This window comes from Theropithecus gelada, chromosome 13, assembly GCF_003255815.1.
Source record: "Theropithecus gelada isolate Dixy chromosome 13, Tgel_1.0, whole genome shotgun sequence".
Lineage (NCBI taxonomy): Eukaryota > Metazoa > Chordata > Mammalia > Primates > Cercopithecidae > Theropithecus > Theropithecus gelada.
The window spans coordinates 19,311,807-19,333,551 of NC_037681.1; the positions used below are offsets into that span (position 1 = coordinate 19,311,807).

At 53.6% G+C, this 21,745-nt stretch overlaps 2 protein-coding genes and 1 non-coding gene across 3 annotated transcripts in view; 2 read left to right on the top strand and 1 right to left on the bottom strand.

Annotated features, from left to right (window-relative positions):
* Positions 1–5,439, bottom strand: part of C13H2orf92 (chromosome 13 C2orf92 homolog) — a 35,716-nt gene extending 30,277 nt beyond the window's left edge. The window contains exon 1 of the mRNA XM_025354570.1: positions 5,355–5,439. Coding sequence (XP_025210355.1) covers positions 5,355–5,400 — 46 coding nt within the window. The 5' untranslated portion in view covers positions 5,401–5,439. The remainder of the gene's footprint in view (positions 1–5,354) is intronic.
* Positions 5,440–10,864: 5,425 nt separating this feature from the next.
* LOC112605519 lies at positions 10,865–11,005 on the top strand. Its single transcript, XR_003115497.1, has one exon. It is a non-coding gene; the product is annotated as a U4 spliceosomal RNA (small nuclear RNA).
* A 481-nt stretch (positions 11,006–11,486) lies between these two features.
* On the top strand, positions 11,487–19,621 carry ACTR1B (ARP1 actin related protein 1 homolog B). The gene is made up of 11 exons (XM_025354459.1): positions 11,487–11,754; positions 13,660–13,724; positions 14,963–15,038; positions 16,104–16,229; positions 16,581–16,705; positions 16,944–17,160; positions 17,271–17,363; positions 17,470–17,644; positions 18,072–18,133; positions 18,387–18,427; positions 18,619–19,621. Exons 1-11 carry the CDS (start codon positions 11,707–11,709, stop codon positions 18,719–18,721), a joined length of 1,131 nt encoding a protein of 376 aa, XP_025210244.1. The 5' UTR covers positions 11,487–11,706; the 3' UTR covers positions 18,722–19,621.
* Positions 19,622–21,745: the final 2,124 nt, after the last annotated feature.

Consider the following 21,745-nt stretch of genomic DNA (forward strand, 5'->3'; position numbering starts at 1 on the left):
TTTTTTTTTTTTTTTTCTTGAGATGGAGTCTTGCTCTGTCGCCCAGGCTGGAGTGCAGTGGTGCGATCTCAGCTCGCTGCAAGCTCTGCTTCCTGGGTTCACGCCATTCTCCTGCCTCAGTCTCCTGAGGAGTAGCTGGGACTACAGGCGCCCGCCACCACGCCTGGCTAAGTTTTTGTATTTTTAGTAGAGACACGGTTTCACCATGTTAGCCAGGCTGGCCTCGATCTCCTGACCTCATGATCTGCCCACCTCGGCCTCCCAAAGTGCTGGGATTACAAGCATGAGCCATCGCGCCCGGCCCAGGCACATTCTTAACTGGTACAGCAACTATGGCACCACACGGACTGCCCTCACCGGGATGATCTTGACCACTCACTTTTATGACTCATTACTGTACAGAGGAACCAAGCCCACGCCCCTAAAGATCACAATGCTCCTGGAGACTGGACTAGAGTAGAAGACTTCAGATCATTCACAAGCTTTCAACCAGCCTTATCTCTGCACAGACACAGGACGAGGTGCTGGGGGTTCAGGGAGGAAGGTGACCTGGTGTGTGGTGTACCTCCCCGAGCCATCTAGATAGTGGGAGAGGCAGAAGTATACACAGATATAACCAGACACGACACAGTCACACAGAACTACAAAGCAAGGGCCAGGGAAGACAGGAGGGGAAGAAAACCAGCTGGGCCTGGCCGGGCGCGGTGGCTCAAGCCTGTAATCCCAGCACTTTGGGAGGCCGAGATGGGCGGATCACGAGGTCAGGAGATCGAGACCATCCTGACTAACATGGTGAAACCCCGTCTCTACTAAAAATACAAAAAACCAGCCAGGCGAGGTGGCGGGCGCCTGTCGTCCCAGCTACTCGGGAGGCTGAGGCAGGAGAATGGCATGAACCCGGGAGGCGGAGCTTGCAGTGAGCTGAGATCCGGCCACTGCACTCCAGTCTGGGCGACAGAGCGAGACTCCTTCTCAAAAAAAAAAAAAAGAAAACCAGCTCGGCCCACAGCAGCCAGAACACAGGTACACGGCTAAGCAGCCCTCCGGAGGAAGGGGGCCCTGCTGGTGAGGCTGGGTTCTGGATTCAGTTGTCTACAGTATTTACTGAGACCCAAGGTCACTCCTGTTCACTGACATTCGATGTCTCTGTCAACTCCCTTCACCAACAATCGGGTGCTCATGATCTCACTCCAGCCCTGGTGGGCCAGTGTGTGACACGTAAGACACCTGGAAACAGCCTCTAGGAAACACTAACTCATGAGCTACAGCATCATGAAAAGCCCTTGAAGCAGTCATTGAAGGGGTGCTGCAGACCGGCCACAGCCCACACCAAGATCACACGTGACTCACACCCTCCACCCCACCCTTCGTGCCACTGAAGAAGGGTGGGGAGCAAGGAGCCTGACCCCAGCCCTTCCTGGGACGCGACTGCCGGGATCTGACAGACCCAAAGGGGAAAGCCGTCTTCAGAGAGTTTTGAAGCCTGTGTCCAAATGTTCTGTATGAAAACTGCACCCATGGCCGGGCGCAGTGGCTCACGCCTGTAATCCCAGCACTTTGGGAGGCCGAGACGGGCGGATCACGAGGTCAGGAGACCGAGACCAGCCTGGCTAACACGGTGAAACCCCGTCTCTACTAAAAAATACAAAAAACTAGCCATGTGTGGTGGTGGCGCCTGCAGTCCCAGCTACTCGGGAGGCTGAGGCAGGAGAATGGCGGGAACCCGGGAGGCGGAGCTTGCGGTGAGCCGAGATCGCGCCACTGCACTCCAGCCTGGGGCACAGCGCGAGACTCCGTCTCAAAAAAAAAAACTGCACCCACAAAAACAGGGGTGGGAGCCACGGGGGCAGAAACAAAGCAGAACGGATTCTATAAGCTCGGAAAGCTCTTTCTTTGGAAAACTGTTGCTGATCCATGAGGGTACATTTTTGAAATATATTAAGTTCTCAGGCTTCTGGCTTCCCTGGGAAGCAGAAGTTTTACCTTCCCTTCCAGGCTTTCCCTGCTAAGTCACAGAAAACAGTCCTCACAAATCCCACTCATCCTGTATTTATTCTCGGTGCATTTCTGGGGCTGCTGGTTCTCGGTGGTTTTTACTCGCTCGACGTAACAGGAGCTCACCACAGAGACACCAGAAAATGAACCATCAGGGTCACCAGGACAATGAGGAGCTGCTCTCACCACCCCTCCTTGAGGACCATGGGGACCTACGAGTCCCTGAAAATGCTGCCCAGAGGGAACTGCAGAGTTGAGCCGTGGCCTCCAATGCCAAGGCCCACCTGGCGGGTGCTGGGCCGGTCAGGGGGCTCTTGAGGGGTGATGGGAGCTTCGTAAATCCCCAACTCTTCTCCCATCTTCAGATGCAATCACCTGCCTCCTACACATACGGGGCCGCATTCAGAGACACCGGGGTCACCTGCAAGGCTGAGACAAGGCTTCTGCCTCCTAGACAGCAGGTGCTGAGGGCACAGCGAGGGGGACTGCAAGTTCTGCCTGCATCTGCTCATTCGTCCCCTCCTGGTCACCTGCCAGGCAGTGGTCTATGCAGACTGCCCGAGGCCTCTGTGATGGCTCCATGGGGAGGAGCAGGCCCAGCGCTCCTGACACGGACAGCTGCCGGAAAGGAGACCCACCGGGTGTCGAGAGATCTGCTCCCTTGTGAGCAGGAATGAACAGGCATCGCTCTGTGATCCGAATGCCTCCTAACCCGGGGGGAAGCATCAGTGCCACTGTCCCGGTTGCTCCTTCTCACACCTAAGGTGACCCTCAACCTTCGCTCCCGACACACAGCCCAGGCACCCTAAGGAGAGACTTCACTGGCATTTGCACAGCTTCCTTCAGCAGACAGCTGTGGTTCAGAACCCTTTCCTCCGTCTCAGCTCTCTGCTAAAGAGGACTTCCCTGGGCCTCAGTTTTTCTCATACACTCAATGGAAGGTTTAGAGTGGGGACCAGTGAGTCTCAGCCTAGTGTCCCCTGGAGGATTAGAAAACTACAAATGCGAAGGTCTATCCCCACGCCCCAAAATCTGATGCGGGTTGCGTGTGGAATGTCTCAATTGTTAAAAAGAGGATTGTCCCAGGGGTTCTCATACTCAATTAGGGCTGAGAACCCCTGGAGGAGGTCCAGCTCGGCCTTGGGGCCTCAGAGCAGAAACTGGCGAGGCAGGTGTGTCATGGTGTGAGGTGGCATCTGATGCTGCAGACTCAGTGAGCTCCCACGCAGCCCTGCTCTGCTCCACTCATGCTCAGCAGGGTCCTTTTGAGGTGTTTGTCATCTGTTTTGCTTAATTTATTGAGTCTTTGACACATAGACAAACAGATTCTAGCCTCAAGGAAGAGCACCTGCCTTGCCTTCACAGCAGTGGGAACAGGTTACCTGGGAGACCACGAGGGCCATGCACGCAACTCTTCAAATCCAGCCTGAGGTTCCACAGGAAGGGGGGTAACTCACCAAATATTTTAGCCAAACCTTCATCAGGATTTTTTGAACTTGAGGAAAATTCAGGCCAGGTGCGGTGGCTCACAGCTGTAATCCCAGCACTGTGGGAGGCCAAGGTGGGAGGATCACTTGAGGTCAGGAGTTCGAGACCAGCCTGGGAAACATAGGGAGACTCGGACTCTACAAAAAATAAAAAGTAATTATCTGGGCATGGTGCTGTACACCTGTGGTCCCAGCCACTCAGGAAGCTGAGACGGGAGGATCCACTGAGGTCAGGAGTTCGTGACCAGCCTGGCCAACATGATGAAACCCCGTCTCTACTAAAAATTGTATTTTAGTAATTACTAATTTACTAGTAATTTACTAATTTAGTAAATTAGCCAGGCATGGTGGCACGCGCCTGTAATCCCAGCAACTTGGGAGGCTGAGGCAGGATAATTGCTTTAACCTGGGAAGCAGGGGTTGCAGTGAGCCGAGATATCACCATTGCACTCCAGCCCGGGTGAGAGAGCTATACTCCATCTCAAAAAATTAAAAATTAAAAATTAAATAAAATTAGATAGTGATGTGATGCTTCACAACTGTGTGAGTATAATAAAAACCACTAAATTATATACTTTTTATAGGGTAAATGTGGCCAGATGTGGTGGTTCATGCCTGTAATCCCAGCACTTTGGGAGGCCAAGGTAGGAGGATCACTTGAGCCCTGGAGTTTGAGATCAGCTTGGGCAACATAGTGAGATCCCTATTTCTACAAAAATTTAAAAAATTAGCTGGGTGTGGTGGTACATGCCTGTGGTCCCAACTACTTTGGAGGCTAAAGGGAGGATCCTTGGGCCTGGAAGGTGGAGGCTGCAATTAGCTGTGATTGTGTCACTGCATTCCAGCCCTGGGTGACAGAGGGAGGCCCTGCCTCAAAAATAATAATAATACATAGGAAAATAAAATTAAGGGTGAATTTTATTATATATTATATCTCTATAAAGTTATTACTACTTTTTTTTTTTGAGACAGGATCCCCCTCTGTTGCCCAAGTTTGAGTGCAGTGGTGTGATCACAGCTTACTGCAGCCTCAACTTTTTGGGCTCAAGTGATCCTCCCACCTCAGCCTCCCTAGTAGCTGGGACCACAGGCACACACCACCATGCATGGCTAATTTTTTAATGTTTTATACAGACAGGCTCTCATTTTGTCGCCTAGGCTTGTCGCAAACTCCGGAGCTCAAGGGATCCTCCTGCCTTGGCCTCCTAAAGTGCTGGGGTTACAGGACTGAGTCACTGTACCTGGCCGAATGCTGTTTTTTTTTTTTTTTTTTTTTGAGACAGAGTCTCGCTCTGTCACCCAGGCTGGAGTGCAGGGGCGCAATCTCTGCTCACTGCAAGCTCCGCCTCCAGAGTTCACGCCATTCTCTTGCCTCAGCCTCCCAAGTAGCTGGGACAACAGGCGCCTGCCACCACACTCACCTAATTTTTTGTAATTTTAGTAGAGACGGGGTTTCACCGTGTTAGCCAGGATGGTCTCGATCTCCTGACCTCGTGATCCACCCGCCTCGGCCTCCCAAAGTGCTGGGATTACAGGCGTGAGCCGCCGCGCCCGGCCGCACATGGTGGTTCTTTATACTAATCTTTCTACTTTTGCAGATGTTTGGAAATTCTTACAATGAAAAGTTAAAATATGGATGTATGCTACCCTCCTATAGAGCTCTGAATTTTGAGATAGCTTCAAAGTTAGGAAAATGTTTTCAGTTACCCCCTTATCCCAAGTAATAAACCCTGAAGGGTAAATTTGGGGAGGTAAAGAAGGTGGAGTAGGTAGAGCATCTGCGCTCCCCACTGTGCGAGGGAACGCCCTCCTCTGCCCCACTTAGGCTGGAGGCGAGGCCCATGTTTCTCTCCAGCTGCCACAGCAACATACCTTGGATCCAGCAGAGCACAAAGAAGAGGGCCATGGCTCTGCTCATCTTTGCCTTAGTCCATGAACCATCAGGGAGAAGCCAGTCTTCTGAAGACCCTTCAGACTCAGCGGCTGTGGACTCCAGGGTACCACGGAACCTGACGGTCTGTGAAGTCACACCCGGAAGTGAGGTGGGGCCTGCTTGCCCGTGAGAAGGGGAAGGGCCTGTGTCTGTGGACAGTGACAGGAGCCATGCTGGTGGCCCTGAAGTGACTGCCTCTCCGCTCACTTCCCTCGGCTCCCTGGTGCCTTCATCCATCCCGCATGTCCTGAGGGCAACAGGATATTAACCAGGACTCTGAAGTCACAAGTGACAGAAACTCAACTAAATTGGCTGAAGCAAATTGGAAGTAGTTAGAATAGCTAGAAAAATCCTGTGATCAATCAAGACATCACAGCCAGGTGCGGAGGCTCACACCTGTAATCCCAGCACTTTGGAAGCCTGAGGTCAGGAGTTCCAGACCAGCCTGGCCAACATGGTGAAACCCCGTCTCACTAACAAAGTGTTGCTATTTATTGTATTAGGTAAAATTATAACACCAAAATAGCACAGACCAATTGATATGCCCATTTTGTTACTCATGTGTCACTATTTCCCTCTATAATATTTTATAAGTATTAAACTGTTTTCAAAGGAAAAACCTTTCCATTTTAGTACCTTGTACTACACTTTTTTCTAGTTTTTTTCCATGTTGATTTTGTACTGGGTCCCACAGATTGTGTAGCCAGCCCTGCCCTTGAGGCTTCATGTTCTCACAGTGTGTGTTCCCTGGCTAACACGGCAGCTATCTTTTTTTTTTTTTTTTTTGAGATGGAGTCTCGCTCTGTCGCCCAGGCTGGAGTGCAGTGGCGCGATCTTGGCTCACTGCAAGCTCCGCCTCCCGGGTTCACGCCATTCTCCTGCCTCAGGCTCCTGAGTAGCTGGGACTACAGGCGCCCGCCACCACGCCCGGGTAATTTTTTGTATTTTTAGTAGAGACGGGGTTTCACTGTGGTCTCGATCTCCTGACCTCGTGATCCACCCACCTCGGCCTCCCAAAGTGCTGGGATTACAGGCGTGAGCCACCGCGCCCGGCCACATGGCAGATATCTTAGCGGTAAAAACTCGCACAAAGAGTTATATAGGGCCAGGCACGGTGGGTCACGCCTGTAATCCCAGCAATCTGGGAGGCCGAGGCAGACAGATCACTTGGGGTCAGGAGTTCAAGACAAGCCTGACCAACATGGTGAAACCCCTTCTCTACTAAAAATACAAACATTAGCCAGGTGTGGTGGCAAGTGTCCACAGTCCCAGCTACTTGGGAGGCTGAGGCAGGAGAATCACTTGCACCTGGGAGGTGAAAGCTGCAGTGAGCCAAGATCACACCACTACCCTCCAGCCTGAGCAACAGAGAGAGACTCTGTCTCAAAAAAGAAAAAATAAAATAATCTGCATAGAAGTGGACCCGCACAATTCAACCCTGTGTTGTGTAGGAGCTGACTGAATCGTCTCCCAGTTCTGGAGGCTGGAGGTCTGAGATCAAGACGTCAGCAGCGCTGGTTTTCTCTGAGGCTGTGAGGGAAGTCCCTGTTCCAGGACGTGGGCTCAGATGGCCATCTTCTCCCTGGGCTTGCACGCCATCTTCCCTCCATACACACCTGAGTCCACGTTTCCTCTTCTAAGAGCACAGGATTACATCAGATTAGGGCCTGCCCCAGTTACCTCATTTTAACTTGATTTCCTCTGTAAAGGCCCTATCACCAAATACAGTCACATTCTCAGGTTCGGCAGGGTGGCCAGGACTTCAACATATGAAGAAGAAGGGGCACCACGTAATCTGTAACAGCAGGTCATGGCAGCTGCAGAAATCTCATTCCTCTAAAATACCTTCCAAAACAAAAACAAAATCCAGAACAAAAAATAACAAAAAGAATATGTAAAACAACACAAAACCCACACCCTCACCATAACCAGAAGACAGAAAATGTCCAAATTCCAAATGACCAGTAAATAGAAAAATAAACGCTAACCTGGGCTCCATCTCTTTTGCTTCTGCCGCTGGCCTTCGCAACGAGGAAACCTGGAGGTTTAAGAGGGTCTAAAATCTCCACCCTGAGTTTGAAAATGCTAAAAGTGTAACCTGGTTGATCAGTACAAATACCCAGGGGTGGGAGTGCCCTGGGGACAGGAGACTGGTGAGATTGCAGTAAAGCAATGGACTCTATCTCTAAAAAAACAACGATGTTTATTCAGGAACAGGCATTGCAATGGGAATAAGCAATGGATGGGAATGGATGTGCTCCACGAGGTAAAGGAAGACATTTTTTAAAGGAAAAATGAAAAGGGTTACATAGGTTGTTATAAGACAATCATCTTCAGGCCGGGTGCGGTGGCTCACGCCTGTAATCCCAGCACTTTGGCAGGCCGAGGCGGGCAGATCACTTGAGGTCAGGAGATCGAGACTATCCTGGCTAACACAGTAAAACCCCATCACTACTAAAAATACAAAAAATTAGCTGGGTGTGGTGGCGGACGCCTGTAGTCCCAGCACTGTGGGAGGCCGAGGTGGGCGGATCACAAGGTCAGGAGATCGAGACCATCCTGGCTAACATGGTGAAACCCTGTCTCTACTAAAAATACAAAAAATTAGCCAGGCGTGGTGGTGGGTGCCTGTAGTCCCAGCTACTCGGGAGGCTGAGGCAGCAGAATGGCGTGAACCTGGGAGGCAGAGCTTGCAGTGAACTGAGATTGGGCCATTGCACTCCAGCCTGGGCAACAGAGAAAGACTGTCTCAAAAAAATAAATAATAAAAAAAAGAGGCCTGAAGGTGCCTCATATACCGTTCAGAGACACTCATGCATATAACAGTCTATGCTCGGTGTCTGCTTTCTCTTTGCTTTTACTGAGCAATGTGTCCTGGTATGTTTCATATGAAATTATATAGCACTCTCTCATTATTTTTAATGGCTACACAGTGATCGATTTTATGAATGTATAGACACTAGATGCAAATGAATACATACCGATGACTTCATCTGCATAAAGTTCAGATATGGGCAACACTAATATGTTTTCAAAATTAAGGACAGAGGTCACCTCGGAGGAGGAACAGGTCAGAGACCAAGGGGTAGGAGCTGATGGGTGGCTGTTCCCACTGTTAAGAAAACAGAAGCCTAGGAGAGACAGGGTGACACCATTTTAAAATCAACTGCATCTTTTTTTTTTTTTTTTTTTTTTTTTGAGATATGGTCTGGCTCTGTCACCCAGGCTGGAGTGCAATGGTGCGATCTGGGCTCACTGCAACCTCCATCTCCCAGGCTCAAGCCAACTTCCCACCTCAGCCTCTGGAGTAGCTGGGACTACAGGTGCACAACACCATGCCTGGCTAATTTTTGTATTTTTTGTAGAGACAGGGTTTTGCCATGTTGTCCAGGCTGGTCTCAAATTCCTGGGCTCAAGCAATCCACCCACTTCAGGCTCCACAAGTGCTGGGATTACAGGCATGAGCTACCATGCCCATCCCAACTCCATCTTTTTCTCTTTTTTTTTTTTGAGACGGAGTCTCACTCTGTCGCCCAGGCTAGTGGCGTGATCTCAGCTCGCTGCAACCTCCGCCTCCTGGGTTCAAGCGATTCTCCTACCCCAGCCTCCCGAGTAGCTGGGACTACAGATGCGTGCCACCACGCCCAGCTACTTTTTTGTATTTTTAGTAAAGACAGGGTTTCACCGTGTTAGCCAGGATGGTCTCGATCTCCTGACCTCGCGATCTGCCCGCCTCAGTCTCCCAAATTGCTGGGATTACAGACATGAGCCACTGTGCCCGGCCCCAACTCCATCTTAAAACTAGCAAGGCACATTCTTTGCCAGTCCTGACCCATGGTAATAAGATGCTATGGCTAAAAGAGCAGTTTAGTAATGCCTGCAAAGACAAACTCCTACGACAACAAAATGTCCAGATGCTCCAATATTGCCTAACAATATATGATTTAAGATAGTTATAGTTACAGGATTCAATGGCTCACGCCTGTAATCCCAGCACTTTGGGAGTCCAAAGTGGGTGGACTGCTCGAGCTCAGGAGTTTGAGACCAGCCTGGGCAACATAGCAAAACCCCGTCTCTACTAAAACTACAAAAAAATTAGCTGGGCATGGTGGTGCACACCTGTGGTCCCAGCTACTCGGGAGGCTGAGGCTGTTGGATAGCTTGAGCCTGGGAGGTGGAGGCTGCAGTGAGCTGAGATCAGGCAACTGCACTCCAGCTTGGGCAACAGGGTGAGACCCTGTCTCAAAAAAAAAAAAATTTAAAAAAAAAAAAAATATATATATATATATAGAGAGAGAGAGTCATGCTTTGATGTACTTATGCATTAAAATGCCAAGGATAACTTTCTTTAAATCAAAAAGTACTAAATTTTGTTATGCTGTCAGCCCACCCTCATATAGACATAGCTTAGTTTTTACAGAGGTAAGACCCCTATATAAGAAGAGTTTAAAATAAAGAGGGTGGCCAGGGGCGGTGGCTCACGCCTGTAATCCCAGCTCTCAGGGAGGCAGAGGCGGGAGGACAGCTTGAGCCCAGGAGTTCGAGACCTGCCTGGGTAATATAGCGAGACCCTGTTCTCCACAAAAAGGAAAAAAAAAAAAAAAAGACAAAATAAAATAAAGAGGGTGTGTTCCCCCTCTTGCTTTCTGAGGATAGCCTACTCTGTAACTGAGTAGCTTTCAATAAATAATCACTTCTCACTGTACTCTGCAACTTGCCTTGAATTTCTTCTGGGCAAGATCCAATAACCCGCCCTTGGGGTCTGGATCGGGACCCCTCTTCCAGCAACAATGTTGTTTCTTGAACTCAGCGGTGGTTATACAAGTGTGTACACATTTTAATCAGTCATTGAAATGTACATGCACACTTGTGATTTCTGCACATTTCCATATAACACTGTGCTTCAATTTTACAGATTTTAAGTTCACAACCCATTGGGAGAGGTATCTCTACAGGGAAATAACTATGGATCCGTTTGGTAAACAAATGTAGAACTCAAGTACCTTGCACTCTTGAAGCAGCTGAATCCAGTGCGCGCAGGGGGCTACCTGCATGCCAATTCCCCGCCCAATAATTTTGGGCAGGTTACCAAAGTGTGAAGACCTTGACTGAAAAATGGGAGTAATAAGACAACTACCTGATATTGTTGTAAGGATTTAATATAACCTATGTAAAGTGGACAGAAGTGCTCCGCAGGCGCAGAGCAGGTGCTCAAGAAATGCCAGGACCAAAATACCACGAAACTGTGATTTTTATGAGGAAAAGGATCTTTTCTTTAGTGCTCAACGAGGAAATATTATGGGGTCGTGCGCAGTGGCTGACGCCTGTAATCCCAACGCTTTGGAAGGCCTAAGCGGGAGGATTGCTTAATTTCTAGGAGACTAGCCCGGGCAACATAACGAGATCTCGTCTCAAAAAAAAAAAAAAAAAAAAATTGTTTTAATTAGCTAGCGTTGCGCGGTGGCCGTAAGGTGGCCAATGAGGTTTATGCGAAGCACGATTATTGCTAATTGAAACCTTTTCCCAATACCCCACCGTGACGACTTGCAATATAGTCGGCATTGACAATCTTTAACAGTCTCTACGGAGCCTATTTCAGTAAAAATAAATAAATAAATAGGTAGATAAATAAGTTGAGGGCAGCGGTGCGCGCCTGTAGTCCACCCTTATTGGCTGGCGCGGGAGGATCGCTTGAGCCCAAGGTTTCCAGCTTGGGCGACAGAACAAGACACCTTATCTAGAAAAAAAGAAAACATAAATACTTTGGGCGAAATATCCAGGGCCAGCATCCTTGGAGAGGGCGCTCTCAGGAAGGAGCGTGGCCCGAGGTGCTGGGACGCGGAAAAGACGTCTTCCTGGACCGGTGAATTTTTGCAGCTCCACTGACTCCGGCCGCGCCCGCACACCAGCCCAGCTCCACTTTCTGCCGCCCGCGTCTCCTTTAAGACGGAGCCATGACATCATCCCCCACGCTGCGCAGCCTACCTTGGCAACACCGCGACCACTTTTTTCCGGATGACCTCAATTGGCTGGCCAGCCTCCGGAGGCCCCGCCCCCTGCGCGCTGGCGGCCCCGGGCGCCTGCTGTCAATCGGACCAGGTGGGAGCGGTGATTGGCCGCGGGGCCCGCCCTCCAGGAAGCCCCGCGGGGCTCGCGTAGGCTGCACGCTCGGGGAGGGAGGGGCGCGGCGCCGCGTCGGGAGCCGCCGCTGTCCCGGTCCTCCCGCCCGCCCGCCCGCCCTCCGGTCCCTCCTGCAGCCCGCCTGCTGGGCAGGGCCGGCGTGGCCCGGCCATGGAGTCCTACGACATCATCGCCAACCAGCCCGTGGTCATCGACAACGTGAGGCCCGGCAGCCAGGGGGAGGGCGGGCGCCCCGCCCCCGGGGGCGCACGCGGCGGCGCAGGGAGAGACCCCCGCCCGCCTCGGCGCGTGCTCCGCTCACTGCTTGGCCGTCGCCACCGCCGGGCCGCTGGCGTCGCTCCGGGGGCGCGCGCCCACTTGGCCCTGTAAGGCCGGCCATGGGGCGAGCCCCCTCGCCCGCGTTGCAGAGCCCCTTCCCCGACCCCTCCCCGAGCCGGGCGGGGAAGTTCAGGAGAGCTTGAGTGTCAGCCGGGCGGCCGGGCGGGGACGCGCCCCGGACCCTTCTCAGCTGAGAGTGCGGTCCCTGGGCAGATTTCAACCCCAGTCCCTTTCCCCGTCCTTCGGCCCTGGCTCTGGCTGCCTGGCGGAGGTGGGGTGGCATTTGTCCTTTGCACACTGCTGGCTTCATCTTTGGGGCTGCACCCCGAGGCAACAAATGCAGGATACTCTGTCACCCACATGTCCACCACCATCTGGTTTGCCTCTTGGCTACTTTGACTTTCTCCTTAAATGCTCCCTGTGCTGGGCAAACATTTCACAGCCAGCAGGGCAATGGAGAGTTCATGGCCACTCTTCCCAGTATCAGCAAGCTATTTGGGGTGATCATTTGGAAGCCTCAGAGGAAAGATGTCAGGCGTCCTGTGGTTTTGGCCTTCGGCAGTGGGGCTCGGCTTGCTTTCAGCTACCGTAGGAAGATTTCTGGCCTCGGAGCTCTGATACGGGGAGAAGATAAGGGCTGGGATCTTTGAGTCTGCCCCTAGCTGGGTGTCTGCGTCTGGTGTGCGGGCCTTGGAGTTTTTGGTAATGACTCACTTCTGCTCTTTCTGGGATCTGTCTCCCTCCCACATGACCCCGTGGGGTCCCTGAATGGCTGTCTGTTCTGGAGTACCCACGTGGGCTTCCTGAGTCACAGCAGAGGGTGTTTAATGAGGAGGCTAGCACTGAGCTTGGCGACGTGCTGTCACACCAGCGGGACGCTGCAGGAAAGAGCAGGTTACCTCCTTTCTTGATGTGCAAATAACTCGTATGGGCTAATCAACAGGCTTCTAAGTTCAAAGGGCTACCACTAGGCCCCTTGGAGATTCCAGCCTCTCCTCTGTAACTTGGAGATGTTTGTTTCTGCTGCAGACTCAGAGGGTTGCGATGAAGAGCGGTGGAGCTGCGTTGAGAAGCTGGCCCCTTCGCTGGGTGGGAGGTTTCTAATTGCCCCGTTCTTTGGGGGATCCTTAAGTCCAGCTGCCAGGTGGGGGCAGCGATAGGAGCAGGTTCTCCTAGTAGTCTCTGGGGAAGCCACATGAGGGGAGCTGCCAGTCATCCCATGCACCCGTTGGTCTTCTCCAGCAGGTCCTGTAGGTAGTCCGTGTTCCATGCCTTCTGGATTCTTGGGGGAGAGGGAAGCTGTTGGAAAAAAAAAAAAAAAAAACAAAAACCCATGCAGAGGGGTTTCTTCTAGCTTTTGGGAGTAGCATGTGCTATGGAATCCTCCTGCTGGAGCCGACCATGAGGTGTGCAGAGGAAGGTGCCCTTCATGGTTTCTCTCTGTGTTATTGACATTTTGGGCTAGCTCATTGTTGGTAGTGCAGGCTCACTTGTGCATTGTAGGATGTTTAGCAGCATCCCTGGCCTCTGCCCACTAGATGCTAATAGCATCCCCCACTGCATGTCCCTTCTCCCCAGCTGCCCGACGTTGCCAAATGTTGCCAGGGCAGGAGGATACAAAATTGCTCCCAGTCTTGAACCATTGATGTACTTGTAAATGATCCTGGCAGGGTCCCTGGCTTCCTCCTTGGCCTGCCTTGACAGGGCAGCCAGCCGTCTCCATTGCAGGGGACTGGCTTCATCTGGTGGTGCACATGGGCCGTTAAACTTTGTTTTTCCTTGCAGGGTTCGGGGGTGATTAAAGCCGGCTTTGCAGGAGACCAGATTCCCAAATACTGTTTCCCAAACTAGTAAGTGTGGCTCGGGCAGCAGCCTCAGTCCTTCTGTTTATCTTGTGTGAGAATGTTAGCCTTCTGTCACAGCACTCTTTGAAGACAATTTTTGCCCTGACCTGTATGGAAAACACCAAATTTGTGAGGTTGACACTCTTGAGAGAGCACTGAAAGAACAAGACTAAGCGTTCTAGGGTTCCTCTTTGTCTTTGGAGTCTCTCAGTTTGGTCTTGTTGAGCCAGCAAGGAGGAAAAGCAGCCAGTATTTCCCTGGGGATGGGGTGTGGTAGCAGCAGCAAGAATAAAGGGAGACACGTCCAAGGGGAGCCCTAAACGCAGATCAGGAGGAGTGAGGAATTAGATGCACAGCCACCCTTTCCTCCCTGAAGGGGTTTTCTGCTGGACTTGTTTGCAGACTCTAGAAAATGTCTTGTTTCAGTTAAGAGGGGATCCTTTGCCCCGTGTGGTACTGGTGGAGGCGGGAGTAAGAGAGAATTGCAAACCCAGAGAGCCTGGGGTGCCCCTCGCACCCGCTGCGAGCCTATTGGGAAAGTTGCCCTCAGGAGCACGTCTTCCTGGAGGCTTGGGAATGAGTGGCCGAAAGGCAGGAGGCAGCAGGGGGTCCTAGATCCCCCCAGGTGGCAGGGTAGCCAGAGCCCGGCCTGGTCTTGGACAGAGCTAGCGTGGTGCTCCCTGTCGAGCTTCAGCATTCCTTTCTGACTGCGTGGGTATAATTAGAGTTTCCTTTGCCTTTAGTGGTAGCTCATCAGATCCTACAGTTTCCAAGAAGTGAATCTCTGATCCCGAAACCCTGGCGGTGGGGTAGGGTGGCATTGACTGAGTGAGAGCAGGGTGCACAAGGGAGCCTCCACCCAGCTTCCTGGGGCTGTCCTCCCTCAGTCTGTGGATGGTGACAGCAGCCCTGCCCCACCGAAGTCAGGAGCGTGGGCCGAGTCACTGTGGCTGCAGGAAGCTGACCCTCTACAAGGGCTGGGCCATGGAGGACTGGGTTCTGGTGCTCAGACACGCAACTGTCTGTGCTGACCATGCCTTCCGACCCTAAGCTTCTCATCCTGCCTAGGCCCCCTCTCTAGCCCCAAACCCTATAGGCCCCAGTTCCAACCTGTGCTCCCCCAGCCACATCCTGGTGTTCGGAGGCCAGTACCCTCTGGGCAGCTGTGGTTGGATTTCACTTTTTCTGGACACAAGCTCCACCATGCCCCCTGCCCTCCTTGCTGACGTTATCTGTCCTCACAGTGTCGGGCGGCCCAAGCACATGCGGGTGATGGCTGGAGCCCTGGAGGGGGACCTCTTCATCGGACCAAAAGCAGAGGTAACACCGAGGAGCCTGCCTTTCCCTGGGTGTGGGGTCCTCAGTTGCAGGGGCATGGCATATGTGAGAGACCCATGTTCTTGAGCCTCTGCTGGTGACCTCCCGGGCACCTCCTCCAGGCTCCGGCTGGGAAGTGCTGTGCAGGGGCACCTTGCCCTGAGATGGGGCCACGGTTCCTCTTCTGGGGAGCATGGGTAGAGCTCATCGTGTCCTGTCTTTTAGAAGCTATTTGAAAGCTACAGAACCAAGAACCAATTAAAAAGTGATACAAGAGTCAGAATCACACACTTGATGTGTGTTCTAATGAGGCCGTGGGGCCTCCTCTCACACTGTAGCCGGGGTGCCCCACCAGGGGACTGCACGGCCTGATCAGACCCTCAGGAGAGCGTGTGTGGGTGTGGGGAGAACAGGAAGCTGAGCTTGGCCAAGGGCAGTTTAGGTGCCTGAGGAGCATTGCCGGGGCGTGGGGCATGCCTGGTTCTGGGCCCAGAAAGGGGAGGCCTGAGCTGGAGGTGCGGAGGTGGGGGTCTCGCAGGTGGGGTCCATAGGAGCCGAGGTGGTGAGAGGAGCTAAGTGAGAAGCTGAGCTCGGTGAGAAGGGCCATGCCTAGGGGGACATGGAAGGGCAGGTGGAAGCAGCACATCAGTGCATGCAGGGGACTGGTGAGGACCGGCCAAAGGGCTGGGGGAAGAGGCACAGGTCAGGGTGCACAGGTGGCCCCGGAGGGGCCATGTTGGGCGGCTGCAAGGCGCCGGCACTGGCAGAGTGTGAGGAGAATGTGGGGGACGTGCCGGCAGCGGGAACGGGGAAGAAGAGGGTCTACAGATGTTGGGGGATATGCTGCCACCCTCTCCGATCCCCCCAGCCGAAGCTAGCTGGGCTCTGAGAGCCTAAGAAGCTATTAGGCAAGTGAACCCATGCTGAGTTCAGGACCCGCCACAGACCCTGGGACACCCAGTGGGCAGGGGTGGTTCTGGTCAGGGCAGGTGAGGGGCAGCTTCCAGGAGGGTGGAAAGCAGCCAGTGAGCAAGGGTCGGGTGCCACACCCTCTTCCCACCCCGCCAGGAGCACCGGGGGCTGCTGACCATCCGCTACCCCATGGAGCACGGCGTGGTGCGAGACTGGAATGACATGGAACGCATCTGGCAGTACGTCTACTCGAAGGACCAGCTGCAGACCTTCTCAGAGGAGGTGTGACAGCTGCCCCTTCCGCATGCTCCGCATTCTCCTGGCTGTGCCCCTCTCCTCCGCGTCCCTCCTCGCCAGGCTCCCACATTTCCCCTCTGCATTTCTGGAGGGCCTGCTGCCTTTCCGTGCGTGTCTGGGTGCGCATGCATGCCCCGTGGCTGCTAGGCAGAATCTTCCAAAGAGAGCCGGGTCTCCGGAAGAGTAACTGCCAGCAGATAAAGGGATGGTGCCCTCAGGAGGGGTAGGAGGCTGAGCCGCCTGTGCGCCAGCGGGTGGGTGTGGCTCTCTGGAAAGAGCCTTTTAGGGCCTTGCAAGTTGCCTCCTTGCATGCCTACAACCGTCCCACCCTCGCAGCATCCTGTGCTCCTCACGGAGGCCCCGCTCAACCCAAGTAAGAACCGGGAGAAGGCGGCAGAGGTGTTCTTTGAGACCTTCAACGTGCCGGCACTGTTCATCTCCATGCAGGCTGTGCTCAGTCTGTGAGTGCCCCCTCAGCCTGGCCTCCCTGAGTCCCGTCCTCCCTGTGCCGCCCTCCTGCTCACCATGACCAGGGTCTGACTTCCCTGGAAAAACAGCCCCTTGATGACTCTTCCTCTAGGGAGTCCCTCGTGCCCTTTGTTCCGACTAGATAATGCAGACGTGCCAGGGTTCCTCCCCTGGGTGAGGAGGTCCCCGTGCCTCAGTGGCTGAGGTGAGGGGATGCTGACCTGGTGACAGGTACGCAACGGGACGCACGACAGGAGTGGTTCTAGACTCGGGGGACGGGGTCACTCACGCCGTGCCCATCTATGAGGGCTTTGCCATGCCTCACTCCATCATGCGGGTGGACATTGCCGGCCGCGACGTCTCCCGCTACCTCCGACTCCTGCTGCGCAAGGAAGGGGTTGACTTCCATACCTCGGCTGAGTTTGAGGTTGTCCGGACAATCAAAGAGGTGACGAGGGGCAAGAGGGTGTGGACACGACCTGGGGTGAGGAAAGGGTGGCACCAAGGCACGGGTGTCCCAGGTGCAGCCTTCTGAGGGCTGTGTCCCCGCCCCCGCAGCGAGCCTGCTACCTGTCCATCAACCCGCAGAAGGATGAGGCTCTGGAGACGGAGAAGGTGCAGTACACGTTGCCAGACGGCAGCACGCTCGATGTAAGTGGCCGGGCCTGGCACTGGAGTGGCAGCCAATGCCCAGCCTGGGGGAAGGGGTGGCCAGCTTCTCCGGGAAGCTTGTCTGCCTCAATCTTGTCCACTTAAGGTGGGGCCTGCCCGATTCCGGGCCCCCGAGCTGCTGTTCCAGCCGGACCTTGTAGGGGATGAGAGTGAGGGGCTCCATGAGGTGCTGGCCTTCGCCATACACAAGTCCGACATGGACCTGCGTCGGACACTGTTCGCCAACATCGTGCTCTCGGGTGGCTCGACGCTTTTCAAAGGTACTGTGGCCCGGGAGTTGGTGGTGGTGAGGCGAGGGCAGCTGGACCTTCAGCGAGTGCACCTCCGCCCAGAGCCATTTTCTGTTGGCTTTTTGGTGGTGCTCAGTGAACAAGTTTTTTTTAACAGACCAAGATTTAAAAATAAATTTTGTTTACTCTGAATAGAGGAGAAGTTTACACAAGCTCTCAAGTGTATTGTGAGTGTTGAGCAGGGAGCCCGTGTGGCTTCATCTCACGCTGCCTCTGCGAGGATGCAGGGCCCACAGGCAGCCATGGGGCTGGATCATTTCTCAGCCATGCCCTTCATCCTGGGGAGAGCTGCTGATAGAAGGCCAGCAGTAGCTGGGGGCCCTGAAGGTTGGGTGTGGGAGCTAGCAGCGTGGAGGCCGGGTATAGACCCCAGGCTCAACCAGCTTTGTGTTCACAGGCTTCGGAGACCGATTACTCAGTGAAGTGAAGAAGCTTGCTCCAAAGGATGTCAAAATCAAGGTGAGGTTACAGAGACTCCCCCTGGGGCGCTGGGGCGCCGGCAGCCTCAGCATGGGGAGGAAGGGTGGGTGCTGCCTCTAGACCTGCTCACTGGCTCGCGTCCACCCAGCCCTGCTCCTCCCAGGGCCCCTGCTACCACTCCCCAGCTGATGCCTTTGCTGTCAGGCTTCAGGACCTGGGGAGGTGACCCCAAGGCTGGGAGGATGGCTTCTGGGTGGGGACCCACAGTGACGTGGCCACTTCCTCCCTCTAGATCTCAGCCCCGCAGGAACGGCTGTACTCCACGTGGATTGGGTGAGGCGGGGCTCAGGGGAGGGCGCTGGGAAGAGACCACCTTACCCTGGATGCTCCTCCCGGGGTTGGCCCAGGCCAGGTGGAGGTGGGTGGATCTCCCTCCCAAATTAGGGAAACGGAACTCTGAGCGCCCAGGAAGGTGGCTGGCTCCCCGACAGGTCCACAGCAACACTATCCCTCCATCCCCACAGCGGCTCCATCCTGGCTTCGCTGGACACTTTTAAGAAGATGTGGGTGTCCAAAAAGGAGTATGAAGAGGATGGCTCCCGTGCTATTCATCGCAAAACCTTCTAGTGCCCGAGGAGGGCAGGGCACATTGGGAGAGGGGGAGGGAGGGCAGCCAGAGCCTTTAACCCTTTTTGGTCTGGGCTCGCATACTTGGCTTAGGGTCCCCTGCATGCCCTGAACCCCTGGGTGGGCGGCACGACAGTGCCCCCCTGCAGCCTTCCCCTCTACACACACATGACACGCACATATGAGTAACATTGAGCTGCATGGACAGGAGCCTTGAGCTGGCGCGTGGGAATTGAGTGCCACGTCGGGCTGTTCTGGGTATCCCCCCCGGCAGGGCCAGCTAGGCCTGTGGTTCCCTGCTCTGACTCTCAGGGCTGCCTCCCCGAGCTCCAGGGCCAGAATGCCTGGATGCCTGTGTAGCCAGTTTGGGGAGTGGGCTGGAGGGGCGTCCAGCAGCTCCCGCTGGTGTGTCAGCACGTCCATTGCCACCTCCTGTTCGTGACCCGACAGGGTGGCACAGCCCCTTCCACACTCTGTCCTGTCTTCCTGGGTAGATGCCCTGGTGGAGGGCTCAGTACTGAATGGTCTTCCGTCCCCAGCAAGGGGGTGCAGCCCAGGGTCAGGCCCTTCGGAGCCAGGGCAGAGGTTGCAAGGTGGCCGGAGCTGCTGCACTCTCCCCTCGGAGCACTTCATCGACTTGCTCCTCCCTCTACCCTTGGCACCCTGGGCGGGAAAGGGTTGATGCTCATCATTTATTGAAGGGAAGCCACTTAATAAGGAGTCAGACCTAAAAGGGGGTGGGGGACATTTTCTTCTCTCACCTCACCCAAGAAAGAGGTCGTCACTTTTGCTGTGGCCAGGGCCCCACCTCCCTCTGTCAGATATGTACAATAATTTAACACAGTTGCCTGAAAAAAAACTTTTGTAAATCATTGTAGTAATAATTATGGACAAGGCCCAGTGTGTGGCTGTTTTCTTGTGGCTGTCTGTGCTGTTGTTTGCTCTTCCATCCCTGGGGACTTTCAGAGAAAGGACCAGAGCAAATGCAGCATGGCACTGGCTCTAGCTCAGCAGCGTGAGGGTTTCAGTGGTTGGCCGGGCAACGTGGCACGAGAGGCCTCAGGAGGCCGGGCTCTCACCCTGGAGCATATTTCCCTCACCTGTCACCTCCCCTGCTGCAGTCCACCAAGGGAAGCAGAACCAGGCTGCCTTTCTTAAGTGTTTAAGCATCTACAGTGTGTCCGGGATGGTACCGTGTCTTTGGGGCCAGTGGTCAACAAGTTATATCCTTGCCCTAACAAATACACAGGTCAGGGGAGTAAGAGAGATGGGCCATTTTAGTAAGAGTTGGCGGAGCCGAGGCAATAGGCGTCTAGTCCAACAGGTGGGGCAGGCTGACTTGCAAGGGCCCAGAGGTTAGCCAGGGAGGGGCAGTCATTCCAAGCAGATGTGAGAGCCCAAAGAAGCACCTGGGACTTGGCCGGGCACCGTGGCTCACGCCTGTCATCCCAGCACTTTGGGAGGCCGAGGCAGGTGGATCACCAGGTCAGGAGATTGAGACCATCCTGGTTAATACAGTGAAATCCTGTCTCTACTAAAAAATACAAAAAAAATTAGCCGGGCATGGAGGCAGGCACCTGTAGTCCCAGCTACATGGGAGGCTGAGGCAGGAAAATGGTGTGAACCCCAGAGGCGGAGCTTGCAGTGAGCCTGGGCGACAGAGCAGGACTCCGTCTCAAAAAAAAAAAAAAAAAAGGCACCTGGGACCAGTGGGGCTAGAGAGGAAGGCAGAGACCCAATGCCCAGTCAGCAGGGAAGGATCACTGGTCTGTGGCCATTGTGTGAGATGAACCAAAAAGGTGGGTTAAGCTGGTACGTGGAGGATTGTTAGCTGTGTCCTAGGAGATGGATGGCCAGTGATAGAAGGATGGTGACCAGAGCAGTGTGTTGTAGTCAGTTGGGGTTTGTGGGGGCCAAGGGAGGGCCCAGGACCAAGGAGATGAGGTAAGAGTGGAGAGAGTACTGAGGCCTGTCTGCCAAGGCTGTTTGTGAGGCTTTGTGGTCACAGGGCAATTATGCTTGCACTGGCCCTCAGAGCAGAATTTGCATGGAGAACTCCACGTTAGGGTGCCCTCCAGACCAGTTCTTCCCACAGGGCTCTGTTGGCACCACTGGTTCCCCACCTCCCAGGTTGGAGCCTTATCCGTCGACGCCTTCCCTGTCTCTCCCACACTGTCAGTCACCAGGTGGTGTGGTTCTCGTGTGGTACTTTTCCCATCGGTCTTTTCCAGTACAGCCACTGCCACCGTAGCTTATGACCACAGCTTGTTCCCTGCCCACCCAATCTATTTGCTCCTGGACCTAAAGCCCAGATAATCTTGGTTCTGACACCTCCTACTCCAAAGTGTCAAGTGGTTCTCCACTGCCTGGTGACGTGAAACAATTGATGTGATGTTGGCAAAACCACCTTCGTGAGCCACATGTTGTGTTTGACTCAGCCCCCTTGAGACCTGTTCCTTCCCCGTTTTAGGCTTACCCCTCATATCCTTTGCCTGCTAGCCTCCAGGCATGCTGTTCTCTCCATGGGAATGACCTTCGCTTGTGCCTGTCAAAATCTTGTCCTTTAAGGCAAAGCCATCCTCTGTACCCCCTCTTCTGGCAGGTTAAAGTGCTCAGACTCTGCCAGCTTCTCACTGTTGGAAAAAGCTACAGAGGAGGAAGGTAGTACAGCTGGAATGAAGCCTGTGTTAGATTAGAGTTGGAAGTAGTATGAACTCATGGTTTTAATATACATACAGATAGATACTGAAATAAACACATCTGTGTGTGACAGCCAGCATTAGAACATATACATGCATTTCCTAGCCCTGTCTGCTGGGAAGGTCTGGAAGCAGTGACACTACAATAGCTATGAGCACATACAGTGTCCAGATCTTGGTTTCTAAATACCATGCTAGGAAAAAGTTCTTTATTCTGTACTTGTAAATAGTTTAATACCATTAGTGTGAGACCTATGTTCTTTCTTGGTGAGGGAAGATGGGCTCCATTTTCCTCTTTTTTTTTTTTTTTTTTTTTTTTTTTTTT

Excerpts from the sequence above, each read along its gene's own strand:
- ACTR1B (XM_025354459.1), top strand. The coding sequence starts at position 11,707 with ATGGAGTCCTACGACATCATCGCCAACCAGCCCGTGGTCATCGACAAC. Across the intron at positions 17,364-17,469 it reads CAGACGGCAGCACGCTCGAT|GTGGGGCCTGCCCGATTCCG; the intron begins GTAAGTGGCCGG and ends TGTCCACTTAAG. Across the intron at positions 17,645-18,071 it reads TGGCTCGACGCTTTTCAAAG|GCTTCGGAGACCGATTACTC; the intron begins GTACTGTGGCCC and ends TTGTGTTCACAG.